Source organism: Acipenser ruthenus, chromosome 8 (assembly GCF_902713425.1).
Source record: "Acipenser ruthenus chromosome 8, fAciRut3.2 maternal haplotype, whole genome shotgun sequence".
NCBI classification, from domain to species: domain Eukaryota; kingdom Metazoa; phylum Chordata; class Actinopteri; order Acipenseriformes; family Acipenseridae; genus Acipenser; species Acipenser ruthenus.
The window spans coordinates 39,590,028-39,607,915 of record NC_081196.1 but is presented as its reverse complement, the minus strand read 5'-3'; the positions used below and the strand labels follow the sequence as shown (position 1 = coordinate 39,607,915).

At 37.6% G+C, this 17,888-nt stretch overlaps 3 protein-coding genes across 3 annotated transcripts; 1 reads left to right on the top strand and 2 right to left on the bottom strand.

Annotated features, from left to right (window-relative positions):
* Positions 1–61: 61 nt before the first annotated feature.
* On the bottom strand, positions 62–7,473 carry LOC117406950 (retinoschisin-like). Its single transcript, XM_034011420.2, has 6 exons — positions 7,346–7,473; positions 6,887–6,912; positions 6,437–6,545; positions 3,823–3,964; positions 1,416–1,611; positions 62–757 (listed from the first exon to the last, which is right to left on the bottom strand). Exons 1-6 carry the CDS (start codon positions 7,395–7,397, stop codon positions 605–607), a joined length of 678 nt encoding a protein of 225 aa, XP_033867311.1. The 5' UTR covers positions 7,398–7,473; the 3' UTR covers positions 62–604.
* A 3,313-nt stretch (positions 7,474–10,786) lies between these two features.
* LOC131737771 (histone H2B-like) lies at positions 10,787–12,068 on the bottom strand. The gene is made up of 3 exons (XM_059028940.1): positions 11,945–12,068; positions 11,389–11,501; positions 10,787–11,092 (listed from the first exon to the last, which is right to left on the bottom strand). The coding sequence occupies exons 1-3, from the start codon at positions 12,051–12,053 to the stop codon at positions 10,910–10,912; spliced, it is 405 nt and encodes a 134-aa protein (XP_058884923.1). The 5' UTR covers positions 12,054–12,068; the 3' UTR covers positions 10,787–10,909.
* Positions 12,069–13,139: 1,071 nt separating this feature from the next.
* LOC131737772 (histone H2B-like) lies at positions 13,140–14,408 on the top strand. The gene is made up of 3 exons (XM_059028941.1): positions 13,140–13,246; positions 13,671–13,786; positions 14,101–14,408. Exons 2-3 carry the CDS (start codon positions 13,676–13,678, stop codon positions 14,290–14,292), a joined length of 303 nt encoding a protein of 100 aa, XP_058884924.1. The 5' UTR covers positions 13,140–13,246; positions 13,671–13,675; the 3' UTR covers positions 14,293–14,408.
* Positions 14,409–17,888: the final 3,480 nt, after the last annotated feature.

Sequence of the window (17,888 nt, the reverse complement as noted above, 5' to 3'; positions counted from 1 at the left end):
GTTCCCTTTAAAGATGCAAACTTTGGTTTACAATGAATGGAATGAAGTTCAAGTCAAGTACAAGAGTAGTTAAATGTTTATTGAAACATCGTGACTTTTTCTAAATACACGGGATCATCTTAACATCAGATAACCTGAAGATCTGGCCTTGCTGATGATTAGAAAAAAACATTTAAACGCACACTGGATAACAGTGGCTACGTGGCGGCCCTTCATACACAGTACACAATACAGTAAACCAAACCAATTATATTTTGCATAATAATCGCCTTTTAAACTTTTACCAGCTAGCTTTCCCTTACCAAAGTGGAAGACAAATAAAAGTCTTTGAACACAAGGCAAAATTGTAATTGTAATTTTTTTTGGTCTTTGAAAATACAATAATAATAACAAATTCTATAATGTACAGTATGTAAAGAGTGCAGTATTCCAAGGAGTACCAAATAACACATTTAGACCTGTAGAATAAGAAAGAATGGCCTTTTTTGAAATGTTCAATTATAAAACTTGTTTTTTAGATTATTAGGATTTTTTGTTTTGTTTTTGTGTTACACTTTGGTGAAGGTGAACTCACACAAGTGTACTCCAGGCCTGCGGTTCAGGCTCAGACACACTTGTTCATACACTCCAGCAGCTCCATTCTCACTGCGATGCGTGTGTGCCAGCCCAGCGGCAGCAACCTGATGTACCGGGAGACGATAGGGGGGCGAAGGAGGTTCTGTACTGAAGAAGTCCTGTCAGAGTTCCCATAGAACACCTATTGAAACCAAACAGGGCTAAAACTAGCAGAAGTTTTTGAAGGATAAAATAACAATTGTTAAGTCTGACAAAACTAAAACCCAATTATTTACGTTACCACAGGAAAGGTAAATATTAAGAAGTTATAATGAGGATTTTGTGTAATTCTTTAGTTTCATTTGTATTTGTGTTTTTAAATTTGTAGTTGTGTTTTGCACTTCAGATGATTAATATTAACGTCCTGTGTAACTTTTATAGATGTACAGCCCTCCCCTTCTTTAACGCTGCAATAGGAAATCATAGTAGTTGTCTTAAAACCTGTTCCGTGGTATAAAGGAAGCACTGTATTGCAACTTATTCATTAAATAAATCTATCAATAGAATGAAATCCTTGCTTTTGTGTGTATGTTGGTCTAATATTTTACAATATAGAAAGTGCAAAAATTCTGGTAAATGTGCATTGGACAGGAAGTAATATCTCCTCAGCAATGACAGTAAAAGGGAATGGCTTCTTCACAGTCACTTCATGTATCAGGGGATCAAGTGAAGGCACAATCTGCTAAACACATGGGTGTGTCTTTTCATCTAGGAATACTTGATGTCCTTGAAGTGAATGGCAATGCATCAAGGGTAAAACTTGTGTGTGTGTGTGTGTGTTTCCAGGTCCCATCACTCACCCTGTTGTTTCCAGTCTGATCTTTGTAATAGACCCAGCTGAGTTTCTCATCAGTGCGGTACTGGACGCTGTACTTGGTTATCCACTCGTCGGCGTCGCAGCGACCCTGGCTGATAATGCCTGATATCACCTTCACCTCCTTCAGGTCAATCTGCAGCCACTGGTTACTGTCCTGGAACTTGGCCAGCCAAGCGCACCTGCAACATACACCACAAACTACAACTCATTCTGATATGAAGGGTCTCCAGCTAAAATCATGTGTGTGGATCTGGTATCATTTTAATATATTTTTTGATGGCTGAATCACATCAGTATCAGCGTCTGCTATATAGTCCAGAAATTAGTACTTTGCATCTTTATAACCAACCCTGTGTGTGCACTGAATTTGTGTGTAAGATGCAAAGAAAGTAATTATTTTCATGTGACATCATTTCCATCTGATACAAAGACATTTCCCGATGGCTGAATAATCAATAACTGATTAATACGCATCTCAGACTATTGTTGTACTAGTCTGAGATGATTACTGTGTTTGCATCTTTATTTCATGACATTACATTAACCAAACCGTCCATACAAACGCACACTTCACCAGCTCCGTAAACCCCTTTATCATGCCATTGTGAAAAAGCATCTTTAAATGTAGGAAAATTAACCTGCATTGCTATCTACTGAGTTTGGAACAAAATAAGTTTCCTCTCAATATAAAGAATGAGAAGCTGTGAATGAGAATGCCGGCTGGTTTTGCTGTCCCCTATTAATGATTGCTGTTAAACTTGCTTTCCTTACAGTATGCCGTTATAATTTAGTCTAAACACAACTTGTGTTAAGATATGATGAGCACTAGCAACATTGTCACTCACACCCGTGGACACACCCTGGATCTGCTCACCAGGGGTCTTGATATCTTCAATCTTTGAGTGTCGGATATTTTTCTCTGACCATTTCTTAATCACTGTGTCCCTCTACAACGCCACCCTTACTCAGATCATTGACACAGTTGCCCTGCTTACAATCAGAACAGTGAAGAAACATCGCAACTGTCCATGGTATACCCTCGAACTTCGACTGCTTAAGACTGCCTGCCGCAAGTCTGAGCGCGAATGGAGGTCGTCTGGACTAATGGTTCACAGAGAGATCTGGACCGACCAACTCGGTAACTACAAGGTGCGCTCACCGCTGCCAGGGTGAAGTACTCTGAAATCATATCCATGGGACACGGTAATATTCTCATCAAAATCATTGATAAATCCACCTCCATTCATCCTACTTTCTTACCTGCCATGATTTCTCGTTTTTCTTTTGGAACAAAATTGACACCATTTATTCTACGCTGCCACAAACCCAGTATAGCAGTTGACCACCTTGACTCTCATCCGATTGCCTCTCCTGCTCTCTCTTCCTTCTCTCCTCTCTCCATTACTGATGTCTCTGGCCTATTGTTGAAATCAATACTGCCACGTGCCCCTTGGACCCCTGGCCAACAAAACTCATCAGTCTCTGTGCTTCTGACCTTGCTCCTTCCATTATGCACACTCTCAACCTGTCCCTGGTTTCAGGCCTGGTTCCTGCTGCCCTCAAGGCTGCCTGAGTAACACCAGTGCTCAAAAAACCTCCATTGACCCGGCTGTTTTATCTAACTTCCGTCCCATATTCAATCTTCCTTTTCTCTCCAAAACTCTTAAAAGGGTTGTAGCCAGCCAGCTGATGAAACATCTCACAGATAACAATCTGCTTGAACCTCTGCAGTCTGGCTTCCGGCCGCATCACAGTACCGAAACTGCTCTGCTCCAGATTGTGAATGATCTCCTGCTCAATGCTGATGCTGGTGCTCCCTCTGTGCTTGTCCTCTTTGACCTAAATGCTGCTTCTGATACCATAGATCATAGCATTCTTCTTGACCGCCTTCAGACGTATGCTGGGATCGCTGGAACCTGTCTCTCCTGGCTGTCCTCTTACCTATCTGGACATATGCAGTCTGTTTACTATGATGGAAGCAGTGCTGACGCAAACCCGGTCACTTGCGGTGTCTTTAGTGCGTGCAGCTCCCACAGTTCCTCGCTTCAAATCAACTCTCAAGACCCACTTGTTATCTCTTGCTTTCAATGCTCTTTAAGCCTGATATCTGTTATTAGCTGTTGTCTAAATTGCTATTTCAGGTTTTTCACTCCCTCTTATTCGTATGATTCCATATGACACACACATCCACAATGTTTAGAATTCACATCCTAGCCTTGTATTTAATGTATTTGCATTATTTTTTACTGTTTGTATTTAATATACTGTGCCCTGTATTTCACTGTATTTAGTGTATTATGCATTGTTTCTCACTATCTTGTAAAGTGCTTTGTGATGGTGGTCCACTATGAAAGACGCTATATAAAATAAAGATTGATTGATTGACTCACCCGAAGCCCTGTCCGTTGAGTCTCGCCTTGTTGGAGGTCCAGGAGGAATACCACCCGGTGTACTGCTCCTCACTGGCGCAGCTGATCTGGTCTGGGGTGACGGCTCCAGATTCAAAGCCCAGCGGTCTGTGATATGGACACTCTAGAGAAAAAGACATGGTTGGGTGATCGGGGTGTTCAGTTCAATCCTACCCTTAAAACAGTCAATAGTGGTACATTTTTAAAATACTTAAAGAAATTCAATGACAAACGTTTATGTCAATGCTGCATAAAAGCATGATAAGGCAAAGACAAACATGTTAAAATTGTAAAAAAAGGTAAAAAACATTTAAGAGATAGTATCAGTATGAGGAAAACAAGGCAAACTCCTAAACAATTGTGCACACCTTTTTAAGGGTGATCTCCGCATTCATTCATGGTGCATTAATACCTAATGCAATTATTACACTTTGTTTTTATTTCAAACTTAAGTACGAAGTGGATGCTCTGTGCTGATAGGAGATGCTGTGATAATGAGAAGTAAACGTGTGATTCTCTGTTTTGTAGATATACTGGGGTAGATTTTCAAAGGTGACTGCATTTTAGTCAAACATCCACAGTTACACGTCTTCTTAGATGACTACATTTTTGTCAAGATTTTCAAAAATGACTTAGATGAATGACATTCATCGACGTCTAAGTTTACTATTCATGACATCGACGCCCAGCCTCTCTCATAGGTCAGCATCGGAGTTAGACGTCAACAGAAGGGACTGATTTTCAAATATTTAGACCAGGGGTGCCCAATCCTGGTCCTGGAGAGCCGGTGTCACTCCTGGTTTTTGTTTTCCGTGTCCTAAATTACTTAATTGGACCAATTATTGTGTGTTATAGTGCAACTTAATTTGAATGAAAACTTTTTGGTATGCTGTACCCCATAGCAATACACAAATATAATTGATAATTTACTTAAAACCTTTTGAATATCTGTTATTGCTCAGACTTGAGGACTTTTTCGTGCTTATTGATCGCATTATCAACATGGTACTGTTATTATTATTATTATTATTATTATTATTTATTTCTTAGCAGACGCCCTTATCCAGGCGACTTACAATTGTTACAAGATATCACATTATACATTATTTCACATTATACAGATACCGCATTATTTCACATTATACAGATATCACATTATTTTTACATACAATTACCCATTTATACAGTTGGGTTTTTACTGGAGCAATCTAGGTAAAGTACCTTGCTCAAGGGTACAACAGCAGTGTCCCCTACTGGGGATTGAACCCACAACCCTCTGGTCAAGAGTCCAGAGCCCTAACCACTACTCCACACTGTTCTGATCTTCCACATTTATTTCCTATAATAAAAACATGTATGTAAAAACTAATGTGATGAAGTGTTGCAAAAACACAGAGCATGCGAATTTGGGGAACATAAATTAACGTATAATCCCTTATGACAAGAATTCTATAGTTTTACTATAGGAATCTTATAGTAAAATTTAGTTAATTGGGACTATAGAGAAATACTATATAATTCTGTAGTACATATTATACAACACTACAGAATGAAGTAGTAGAAACAGAAATACTATACAAATACTATAGGATATTATATGAATACTATAGGGCCCTATAGTATACTTCTAGATCTTATAGTAATACTATAGATTTTTTTCGTAAGGGATGAACTATATACACATGAACCTAATTCTTTTTGAGCAATCAATACATGATTCTGACTCAATATTTGTTTTAGATAAATGTAAATAATGTTTACAGACATTACAACCATTATTACAACACACTCCCTCTCGTCAACTCTCTTTCCACTCTCAGCTTTCCACTGTGTTCTTGCAAGTGACAGCGGCAGGCACCTTTTCTGTAGACGTGCTCTACCAGTGGCACCTATTCAGCAAAACCTTGGGGGAGCAAAGCTGAACCATGATTAATTAATTGCTGGTGTTCATTGCTAATAACTCATGTTGTGTTAATCTTAAGCACCTACACTTCAGACATGACACGAGAATAACAAAACAGTAACAACAATTTGCAAACCTCGTAAATAACTCTCGTGTATTTTTTTTTTTAATGCTTCGAAGCTTGGGGAGGGCGGTTGCCCCCCCTAGCCCCCCCTAGCCCCCCCCCAATTGGCACCCCTGTGCTCTACACGCCACTGGAGCAGGTCTAACTTTAGACGCCTAAAGTAAATATGGTAATGAGCTAAAACCCGACTAGATGGGGCAGGGCGTCGACATGAACATGGGAATGTAGATGCTTTAGAAAATCGCTCTTACACAAGACCCCCGTCTAAAACGTCTAAAAAGCTGAGTTACACCCATCTAATGCAACCACCACTATTTTACCAGTCCCCCTTTTACAATGAAGCTAATTCATATAAAACCATTGCAGAGTGAATAAATTAAGACAGCCTGAATAAGTTCTCTCCATGGTAATTCAAAATTTAAGAACTATTTTATCTTAAGGAATAGATGAGATTTGTGCTTATACTGATAGAACATTGTACTAGTACTAATGAGTTATTTAAAACAAGTCTGGTCCACCAGACAAGTGGAAATGTGTTTATCTGAAAGTGCACAGACTGGAGACCTCACCTGGCATGCATTCCATCATTGTGGTTCTGCTCGACCAGATCGATTTGGGCTCCCCTTGACAATCACATTTGCAGGCTTTGCCTTTCCACTGCTCCAACACCTCATCCTGCTAAGGTAGATATATATGGCAGATGGCATGGTTACACATTGCACAGTAACCAGATTTTGCATACTCTCATTACCCTTTAGATATTGCACCATAACCAACTCTTTTGCATACTGCCATTACCCTTTTTAAGAGTTACTTGTCAATATTCTTAATGCAATTACTATGGATCCTAAGTGGTTACATTTAGAAATACATTGAAGACATTGAAAAAAAAAAACGTCCAGAAAATAATTGTCATTGAATTGATTAAGTTCCTTTTAGTACTTTTGTTATAATTAATATATAAAAAGAAAATACTAAAAACGCAAATTCATTATTAACAGGATTAGTGAGACACTTACCTCTTGAGCATACGCATTTAATAGTGCTGTTCACAGAGGCCAGCGTGCATTGTAGAAATGAGAAACACAAGACACATTACCGTACATTAGATCTACATCCATACTCAAAATACAAAATCTTCGCAGCAAAGTAATTAGGATTTTATTGTAACTGAAAAACTAAAGATGTAAGTAAACGGATACCCACAAACCAAAGTGAACTAACCACCACAGACGTTATTTTAAACAGAAATAAAATGAAATTCAGGAACAAATTTAACATCTTGACACTTTCTAGTTTGTTGGAGACCAAATCCCAACGTAGTCTTGGTATCTAGTTTTTTGTCAAAATGTCAGCACATGACATTTTTTTCTTACTTTTGTATACATTCTTATAAAAGACATAACTTCAGTCCTGTGCGTGTTTGAGTACCCAGTCCTAATGATGTAGTGGCACAGCAAGGAGAGGCTGAAACGTACCTTGACATGAGAAGAGAAGGGGCAGCAGAAGGGTTTCCACCTTGATCTTCATCTTTCCTTTTGTTTTTGGAATGGACACAGAGTAAATGACAAGCCTTGCAATGGCAACTGGATTACCATAATCCGCACGTCACTAATGGCATTATCTTATTTCCTTTCCTGTTAGTGGCCAGTTATTACAATGTGATACCAAGTACCTTCTCCTAATCAGAATCAAAGCTAAAAAAAACCCTAAACATTACCAAATAATTTGTCATACAAAAAATAATGTAATTCTAAGAGATAACTGTGTTTCTTGAATGCATTTATCCAAGCAGTCTGTGTATTGAAATTAGTTTAATATGGAAGTCCCCATGCTGTATAGGTATATTTTAATGATAAGATCTTAATACCTTAAGCTGCTTGCAGCTAATGAAATAATTCCACAGATTGTACCTTTTGTGCACTTCCATTGTCTGTGCAGTTTTTAAAGAAACACGTGTAACAGCAAACCTGTATTTTCATTTAATAAAAATTCGATCTGCTCCAATCAAATCGCTCAGTTTACATGCCTTACTCAACGGTGGATCAGGGTCAAAAAACAAACCAGTGGGAATAACATTTCCTGTCATTAACTGTGTTGCTAAATTCCAACATTTACACCTTACAGCATAATGTACGATCATTATGGTTAAAAAAATAATACAAATTAAGTTAATGTCAATCACATGGTTACAGCATGCAGATTATGTATTATTTAGGTTGTGCTGATAGGGTATTAGTTCCCAGAAGTAAAATCACTCAAAAGATCAATCTCTTTAGTCTGTATTCAGTTAAACTTTCACAATTATCTAACAGGTCTGCTTTTTCTCATGTGGGTTTTTCATTTTGTATTTTAATGGCTTTATGTAAATGTTTTGGTAAATATTGTCCCTTAATTCATTTTATGACAGATGATGAGATGATACAAGCACATTTCAATTAGCCTACTTTATGAAATAAAAATGGAATGGGACTGTATATCAGTAATGATGTGAAGTTTTATTAACTCCGTTCTGAAGGTAGTCTTGTTGCGATTCTCCACTTCTGTGTATTTCCTTCAAGTCATGCATTTTGATGATTCCTGTAGAACAAGTTCATTCTGTGCAGGTCATTATCAGATGTAAATGAGCATATTTAAAGGAATGATGTCATCAGTGTTTATAGGTGTCCCTGCTTTATTAGTAATATGTCTTAAAACACAATCTTGTCTTTCCAGTCACAATGAAGTCTGTTGCTGTGGAGAAAAGGCCCACCAAACCACCGTGTCACCTGACAGGAAAGAGCAAAGCAAACTACTCCACCTACATCTACCGCGTGTTAAATCAAGTAGGTTTAACTGTTATTGAAGCACAGTCCTGGTGTATGAGGAATGGTGACATATAGAGGCTGAATTGCAGTGTTTCCTGAAGAAAATTATATGCTGACCTCTAACAACATTATGGTTATATTAGTCTAAGAACCTAGAAGCAGTATCCGGAATGTGTTATTTAATTGTAGTTCAATTTGGGATTTAAACGATGTACAAGAGATTGGAACAAAAACAAACCTTGAACTGTGTTCCATTGAAAATCAAAAAAGATGCCTTCAGTTTGCATTCGCACTACTGTTCTAGGTTATTTAATCTGAGATTTGTAAAATCCCACCATTACTATTACTCTAACATAGACATTGCACATGTCATAACTGCACATTTTAAGCCCAAAAAAATCAATTCCATAATACATTTAAGGAAATAGATATATGTATACAGCAGTTAGCCAGTATTGCAACAGTAGGGTGTTCTGAACTATGTGTTCCCTAATTTGATTGCCGATTCACCCAGACACTGGCATCTCGTGCAAGTCGCTGGGAATTGTGAACTGTTCTGCGGGTGACCTGTTCCAGCGTCAGAGGCGGCCAGGTTATCACTCTACAACAGTAGAAGCAGTATCCCCAGCAGAGAGAGATACAGACTGCAGTTCTGTTGCTCCATTCTGGATAACTAGGGAAGCATGACGTGTCGGAGAGGACGAAATCTGTGTCAGAGTATACCAGCTCAAACTGAGGGCTTGTTTGTTTAGATTTTTTAAATATGGGATTTTTTTTTTTTTTTTTTTTTTTAATTAGTAATAAATAAATAAATAAATAAAATAAAGACTTTCTTTAGTTTTGTGAACTGTCAATGTATCACTTCACTCAAACCACTGTTAAAATCAGGAGGTGCACCATTCTCTCCCCACCCATCAGGTACAAGGAATCTGTGATAAGGTGGTAAATGCCTGCTTTGATAAATCTTATTATTTACCAAAGCTTATTGGTAAATGTCCAGAATGATGTAATAGATTGCTTTTCAGACATTTACCAGAGCTTACTGGTAAATGCACATTTATTCCTGCATGTAAACTGTCAATGAACAAAATAATCATTAATGTTGAACAATATTTTATTTCTACATACACATTTTCCATTAACAAAATAATCATTCATGAGCTTACAGTAATGCACAATTGAACAATTTAATCTTGTTAACATGGCACTGAACAATATTGTGATCCACTTATTTAGAACAACCAACATGCTGGCAAATTTGCATATAAAACCATTTACAATGGTGTTGAAGGATATTAGTAGTGTGATGAAAAACAACTCTTAAATGGGAATTAATCATTTATGACCTTAGTATTTAAAACAAAAACAAAAAAAACACACACTTTGGTTATGACACAAAACAGCACAAAGACAGGCAGTGAATATATCCATTTACTTATTGCAGCATGGTAGACTCTTGTGGCACTTGGGGTTAGACAGGACTCCTGAAGCCTTACAATAGCACTTTGTTGGAACACTATTGCACACATGTTTCAACCCTTACACACCAGAAAGTCTGCTTAGAAACAATTCCCCCGTCATGTTCCCAACCACATAAATGCATGAAAGCGATTAGAAAGACATTCAGCCATTAGCTAAAGGTAAATGTCCAAAGTAATGTGTCAACATGTTTTAGACATTTACTGCTTTACTTGGTAAGCATCGAGGTTTACCAGCAAATCTTAAGATTTAATATTCTGACTTACCATAACAGAAGCATGGATTTAAGAAAGATAATTCTTCAATTCATACAGACACCACCCCCCCCCCCCCCCCCCCCATCCCGAGGACAATGTGTGCGTATTGTCAATGCAGCAATTCTGAAATCTATGCAAGATTATCTAGTCAATCGCACACAATATATATTTTAAGATACTATAGGGTTAGGTTGAAAGTAAATCCAATTAGACTTCAGTGGAATTGCATCTGCTTTTTCAATTGAGGCAAAGCTATCCCCCATTGTTAAATACAGCCAAGGTTATTTGTGTTTGCTTTTAAGACTTTGAAGTTTAAAAAAGGCCAGCTGTAAAATGCCACTGTTCCGTGACGAGCAAGAGAAGACAACACAAAATGTAAAATAAATCATTTTAATTAGTTAATTAAAATATCCCACATTTAAAAAACATGTAAAGAAACAAGCCCTCAGTTTGAGCTGGTGTACTCTGCAACAGATTTCATCCTCTCCGACACACCCTACTACCAGAGTTCCTCAGCGTGGAGCAGCTGAGCTGCGGACTGGATCTCTCTGCCGGTGAGGGTGCGTCTTTTGTTGGAAAGGGATAACCTGGAGGCCTCTGAAGCCACACGCTGGAGCAGGTCACCCTCAGCGCAGTCCACAATGACCATCAACTTGCACAAGATTCCAGTGTACAGGTTAACCTGCAAATAAGTTAAGGAACAATAAATACACTGGATGTTTACCTATGCATTTTAGAACTATGCAGTTTTGACTTTCATCATATTAATTATATCTCCCAAATTTCAGAATAACCTAGTGGTGAAAAATACTTTTCAGGTTCAATTAGTATATCCACAAAAGGTGTTGGAGGTCAGTATACATTTGTCATAACTTCCAAAAATGAGCAAGATACTGCCAGAGGAAACACTGCAATTCAGCCTCTATAGGTTATCATTCCTCAGATACCAGAATGCGCTTCAAGAACAGTTAAACCTACTTGTTTTAACACTCTGTAGATGTAGGTGGAGTAGTTTGCTTTCTTCTTTCCTTTCAGGTGACAGGATGGTTTGGTGGGCCTTTTCTCCTCATGAACAACAGACTTCATTTTGACTGGAAAGACAAGACTGTTGATCAGGAATATTTTGTTAAAAACAGCTGTATCCCAGTTACATTTACATTAAAAAATATGTGTGCCTATATTTTTCCCCATAATAACCATGGGTTTTTAAGACAGATTACTAAATGGGATCTGAAAACAGAGACACCCAAACATTTTAAACTATGGACCAACATCTATCTATCATCTGTAATAATAAACCTTATTCCACTGGAATCAAAATGTAGAATTTCACAAAAAAAAAAAAAAAAAAAAAAGTTTGAAAAGCTCAACACAACTACCTGCTGAATTGAGTTAAGGAAGCTTCACAGCATTGCTGATGTACAGCTACATTAGACATTAAGAATAGTACATATTTACAACAAGCATGTTCCTTATTAAGCAGGAGAATCTCTGTTTAGTCACAATTGCATCATGTTGGTCTTTCAATACATACCTTTTTCCCCTGACTCACACTGTTCTTTCCCTTCCCCAAAAAGCAATGACTGAGTAACCTCTAACAGAGCCTCCTCCCTGGTGATTTTTATACCAGTGTATAATTCCATCAGCTGCTTTAATTGAAAGCTAGTTAACACAATCCCCTATTGTTTAACAAAATCTTATTAGTATAACTCTTTTTGTGGTTGCTTTTGAGATGCACTTTAAAGTGTGTAAAAATGTCACCGGCTGCAAAGTAGCATACTGTATAATGAACACAGGTAGCTTCTTGTAAAAATACAATTATAATTAAAATATATACTGTCTCATGAAAGACTTCAAATACATTTGAGATCCAATAAAGCTATCATGAATTAATGAAACACACACACATATTTATGCAGCATTTGGTTGGGATCTTGTTTACTTCTTTGTATTGTATTTATGCCAGTCAGTAAGCTAATGTGTCATCTCTTTAACAGCAAAGTAAGAAGGAATTTAACAGGAAATTGAGAATTTACAGAAAGCTACTGTGGACTTTTTGACCACATACATACTGTGTAATAAATGCAAAACACTTGTGACATAAAGGGGGTGTTTAAAATCATGAACATGGTCAATTTACAACACAAATTAGTATCTTTGGGTGTTAAAAAATATAGGTCAATCAGGTAAAATAATTTGAATTGTTAAAAAAGCTCAATTTAATCACAAATGATGAGAACTTCTACACTGCGATTGCCTCTAACACAAGATGAACTAATTGTGTATAGCTGTGGTTATGAGATTCTGGTCATTCCATATCAAAAAAGCTATTAAAAACCTGTTTTCTTGCTGTGATGTAAAGACCCTGATGAGCTGAGCAGATACACAGAGTTATATTGGGACTCAGACCCAGAAAAGAACTAAGCTTGGACTACTGTCTGTGAAACTAATTGTGTGTGTTGTTTAATTTGATTCATGATAGCTTCATTGGCTCTCAAATTGATTTGAATTTGAAGCTTTTCATGAGAACAGTATATATTTTAAATATAAATGTATTTTTACAAGAAGCTATCTATGTTCATTATACAGTATGCTATTTTGCAGCTAATGGCATTTTTACACACATTTAAAATGCCTCTCAAAAGCAACCAACAAAAATAATTAGACTAATAAGGTTTAGTTAAACAATAGGGGGGATTGTGTTAATTAGCTTTCAATTGAAACAGCTGATGAAATTATACTCTGCTATAAAAATCACCAGGGAGCTGTATGTGTTAGTTTTGTCAGTTACAGCTTTTTGTAGAGGTGAAGAGTTGTGTGGAGCAGGGAAAAAAAGGTTTGTATTGTTATATTAACATTATTTAATCATGATTAAGTAAACAGAGCTGTCCCCCCACTTATTAATGAAGTTTTTTTGTTAATGTGCACTATTTTGAATGGCTTGTAATGTGACTGTATATCAGTAATGCTGTGAAGCTTCATTAACTCAGTTCTGAAGATAGTCTTGTATTCCTTTTAGTATCTTGTTTTCTTCTGTAAAACCAGTCAATTCTATGAAGGTAATGAACAGATGAAAATGACCTTAGTTAAAGGAGTGGTGTCATTAGCATTTACAAGTGTCCCTGTCTTCAGAGTCCCTATTAATAATCTGTTTGGAGCACATGTGTTTATGGGGAAATAGGTCAAAGTAACAGTTTCATGAAAAACTAAATGATTGTGGTATACAGTTAAATTTTCCTGGTTGGCAATCTTCTTTTCAGTTACGATGAAGTCTGTTGTTCATGAAGTGGAGAAAAGGCCCACCAAACCATCCTATCAACTGAAAGAAAAGAGAAAAGCAAACTACTCCACCTACATCTACAGAGTGTTAAAACAAGTAGGTTTAACTGTTATTGAAGCACAGTCATGGTGTCTGAGGAATGATGACATAAAGAATGAATTGCAGTGTTTCCTCTGGCAGTATCTTGCTGCGTTTGGAAATGCTATGACAATTCCTTGAACAGACCTGTATGTTGACGTCCAGCATTTTGTGGATTTACTAATCCAAGAACCTGAAGGTAGTATTTTCACCACTAGGTCATTCTGAAATTAGGAAGATACTTAATGTGATGGAAGTCCTAACTAAATGATTCAAAAGTGCATTAGGGAAACAAATATCCAATGTGTTTTTATCATTCCTTAACTTTGCAGGTTCACCTGGACACTGGCATCTTGTGCAAGTTGACGGGCATTGTGGACTGCTCTGAGGGTGACCTGCTCCAGCGTGTGGCTTTGGAGGCCTACAGGTTATCGCTGTACAATAAGAGACGCTCCCTCACCGGCAGAGAGATCCAGTCTGCAGTTCAGCTGCTCCACGCTGGTGAACTAGGAAAGCATGACTAGTCAGAGGGGACAGAATCTGTGTTGGAGTACACTGGCTCAGACTGAGGGCTTGTTTCTTAATATTTAAGAGTGTACTTGTTTTTTTCTTCTTATTTAAAATAAAGACTATCTTTTTACTTTTTGTGAACTGTTAAGTTTATCCTTTCACTCTAACAACTGTTACAATTGGAGGGGTAACGTCCTCCCCCTACCCACCAGGTACTTGAAATGTAATCTACAGCTTGTGTTGTCTTGAGAAACATGAATGCATGTCCAGTTCCTAGCAGCTGATTTCTCAATTTTTTTTTTTTTTTTGTGTAACGCAGATGTGACAACTACTCTATTATGGAACCAGAACAGTTAAATTAGTGAGTGGGGTACAAGTGGTTTCTTAAAACAGTGGTAAGAACTCTGTTAATCTGTCTCTCTGTGTGTGTAAATTATGTAATATTGCACACTGCTATAGGAAAAACAAATATTCCTGTTTCCACACAGAGCCTTCTGGGTGTAACACAGATGCGATAACTACTCTTTATGGAACCAGAACAGCTATAAGTTACAGAAGGACTAATGTACACCCAACTATGCATAACAAGGCTGTAAATCTATCAAAGGTTTAGGTGTGACATATAAATCCTGAGTTTTGGTGTATAGTATTTCTTACAATACATGGGTACCGGGTCGTGGTAGCATAGTATGTGGTGTGTTTAAATATAAATAATTTAAATGTGACAAGTGGAGGGGGGGGGGGGGGGTAGGGTGACTTTGAAAGTTTACTTTTTAACTTTTTATTTTGTTGGGTGTGGGGGAATACTACACATTACTAAGAATCAGAGTAGAAAGTTTTGTTTTTAATTTTTTTTTTAATTATTTATTTTTAATTTAGTGGGTTTTTTTTTTTGTTTTTTTTTTTTTTTTTGTTTTTGCTGCAGTTTAGTAATGTCCAATTGTTTTTAGGCTCAGCCCACCGCTACCACCCTTGCACTGCTTCTTTACACACTGCAGGCTCACCACGGAGCCACCCAGAGCTACAGCGTCGGAGGACAAACCAGAGCTGGGCAGCTTACAGTGAGCCGAGGACACCCAGGCCAACCTAGCCCTCCCTCTCCCCCGGGTGGTGTTCGGACAGTTGAGCGCCACCCCCTGGGAGCTCGTGTCCTCGGTCAGCAAAGGAATAGCTTGGACTCAAACCGGGGACGTCCAGACTATAGAGCGCATCCTGCACTCCACGCGGAGCGCCTTTACCGGATGCGCCACTTGGGAGCCCCTCTGAGCTAAATTCTTATTCTGTTAATGTAGCTTGTGGTTATTGCTAGGAGTAAATAGAAATGTCACGTACCAAGTACCATTTCTCTTGATTGATATCGTCTGAGGGCAGGATTCGAAGGACTGGAATGAAATAATCATTCCATCAGAAAGGAAGAAGCCCTGTTTGTGGGGTATAGGGAGGAGTTGATTTTAATTGTTTAATGAAACATAATTCCCTTATAATCCAGCAGATGGAAGCATTGTTAATATAGATAAAGCTTTGTCTACTTGAAGTCCAGGCAGATATACAGTACAAGCTGTTATTTGCCACACCAGGCGATAATATCTTTATTTCTATATAGCACCTTTCAGAGTGGACCACCATCACAAAGCGCTTTACAGAGGTAGGCTGTGAACTGTCCATTATATGCAGAGTCACTTACAATAGGATTCTGGGAATATTACATCCAACACTTGCCTTTTTCATGCAGTAAATCTACACACACCACTTATCTAAAATACAGTAAATATTTCTCTTCTCATACTAGTAATAACCAACTTAAAATATGCTTTATTAAACTGATTCCTTCTTGTTTCATAGCAATAAACGATTTCTTTTTAGAGAAATAAAATCATGCTTTGCACTGTACTGTATTTTCAAACCCTTTTGTTTGGGGGAACTCTTTTTAATAAAACTTAAAAAAAAAAAAAAAATGTTTTAATAGGGAACCCCAACTGACAACTGAGGAAAATAATTATGTATATTATCTGCCCTGCATCAAAAGTCTTGTCTCTCAACACAACAGTGAAAAAAGCTTTTCTTTACATTAAATACATATGTTGACTGATAAAACAGAAGTTTACAGAAAACAAGTAGCTTGTAGTACTGTACAGTATGTCCATGAGCATGTGATTTCACACAGGGGGGACGCTGAGGAAATTGTAAGCCTGAGATTCCATCCTAACCCAAATAGTGCTGTGTGAGTGTTGTACAGAGGGCTAATGACATGGACAGAGTCCTTGAAGTTTCTCAGCAAATAGAACTTACCCACAATCTATTAAATAGCAACAGCTTAATTTTTTTGGCCCTAATTATAATTTAAATTACAGAGAAGGTCTAAATCATGAAATGAAAAGTACACAAATTAACTCAAGTGGAAAGAGACCATCTGCTTCCATATGCCTTTCTGATTAGACTGTGCTTCCTGCGCTCAGACTGGCTGCGTTTGGTTTTATATTAGGCATGTAAATGTTTCAACGTCAATGAAAACAGTAAATAACAAAGTAAATAAAGGGATGGCTAATCTGGCATCAAAATCCCATTTCAGCCTCTGTGTGGTGTTACTTTATGATCATCACGTGTAACTATTTAGGGAATGAATGGAAGACTGGAAATTTGGTTCCAGATTTTGGTTACATGACTGCACATAGTAACTTATAGAATGAGTCACTTTTTTAAAGGTTTCACCAAAGAATGTAAATCTACAGTAACACAGAGCCGCAATGGAGCCTATCTTAAATACTTTAAAGGTCCCCAGGACCAGGATTAGGAAACCCTGCTCTAAATCACTGCAGTAAGAGCGATTAAAAAAAAAAAGTGTAAAAAGTTGTCAGGATGTTAACAATGAAAAGAAAAATTACAGGTAAATTATTTAAACAGTTGTAGCAACACCTGGGGACGGTTAATGCTATATTTTTTTCAGAAACCCTGCTACTTACTCTTTAAGTACCTTAAGCTCTCAGGAACTGTCTGGTTACAAAAGTTAATATTGCTTTTCTAATGCTGTATAAAAAATAATTATAAGTAGCAATGCCTAAGTATTATAGCTTTAACTGTTTTTGTTTTGTTTTATACACTGTCTCCTGTAAGATTAAAACACCTTTGCCTCATCTTAAACTGTCAGCTTTTAGTTTTTATGTGTATCAACATTTCTCTCCAGTAGTATCAATGCAAAAGTGCTATTTCTATTGCAATGTGTGAAGTTTGGGCAAGTTCCTAATAGTTCATTCTGCTATCTTACAAGCTGAGTGCAGACGGAGTGTGCTTTTTAAATACTGTACTGTACACTACTCGGCAAGCTTTCAGTTTGGTCCAAGGTTGCTGTGGCTGCTTACTGTGCATGAGGTTTCCCTGTCAACATCGGAGAGACTGGAAGCCCTTGATTAGTTTATACATTAGGAAATGGCTATAGTAAAGAAAAACTGCAGCTGCCAGTCTCAGATCTAACTGAGAAATTCTAGTGTGCTAGGGTTCACCTAGAAATTACAGTAATGGAATTGCATGACAAGTGTGTAAGGGAGGTAACACCCGCAGTGAGAAAGTGGCCAGCAAAGGCTGATATCATGGGGCAAGTACAACAGGGAAGAGG

What these genes read in the sequence shown, in the direction of transcription:
- LOC117406950 (XM_034011420.2), bottom strand. Translation starts at nt 7,397, where the DNA reads ATGAAGATCAAGGTGGAAACCCTTCTGCTGCCCCTTCTCTTCTCATGT. An exon ending in AATGATGGAATGCATGCCAG is followed by an intron (nt 3,965 to 6,436) that starts GTGAGGTCTCCA and finishes CTTTTTCTCTAG; the next exon opens with AGTGTCCATATCACAGACCG. An exon ending in ATCAGACTGGAAACAACAGG is followed by an intron (nt 758 to 1,415) that starts GTGAGTGATGGG and finishes TGGTTTCAATAG; the next exon opens with GTGTTCTATGGGAACTCTGA.
- LOC131737772 (XM_059028941.1), top strand. Translation starts at nt 13,676, where the DNA reads ATGAAGTCTGTTGTTCATGAAGTGGAGAAAAGGCCCACCAAACCATCC. An exon ending in TCTACAGAGTGTTAAAACAA is followed by an intron (nt 13,787 to 14,100) that starts GTAGGTTTAACT and finishes TTAACTTTGCAG; the next exon opens with GTTCACCTGGACACTGGCAT.
- LOC131737771 (XM_059028940.1), bottom strand. Translation starts at nt 12,053, where the DNA reads ATGGAATTATACACTGGTATAAAAATCACCAGGGAGGAGGCTCTGTTA. An exon ending in GTGTGAGTCAGGGGAAAAAG is followed by an intron (nt 11,502 to 11,944) that starts GTATGTATTGAA and finishes TTGTCTTTCCAG; the next exon opens with TCAAAATGAAGTCTGTTGTT. An exon ending in TCTACAGAGTGTTAAAACAA is followed by an intron (nt 11,093 to 11,388) that starts GTAGGTTTAACT and finishes ACTTATTTGCAG; the next exon opens with GTTAACCTGTACACTGGAAT.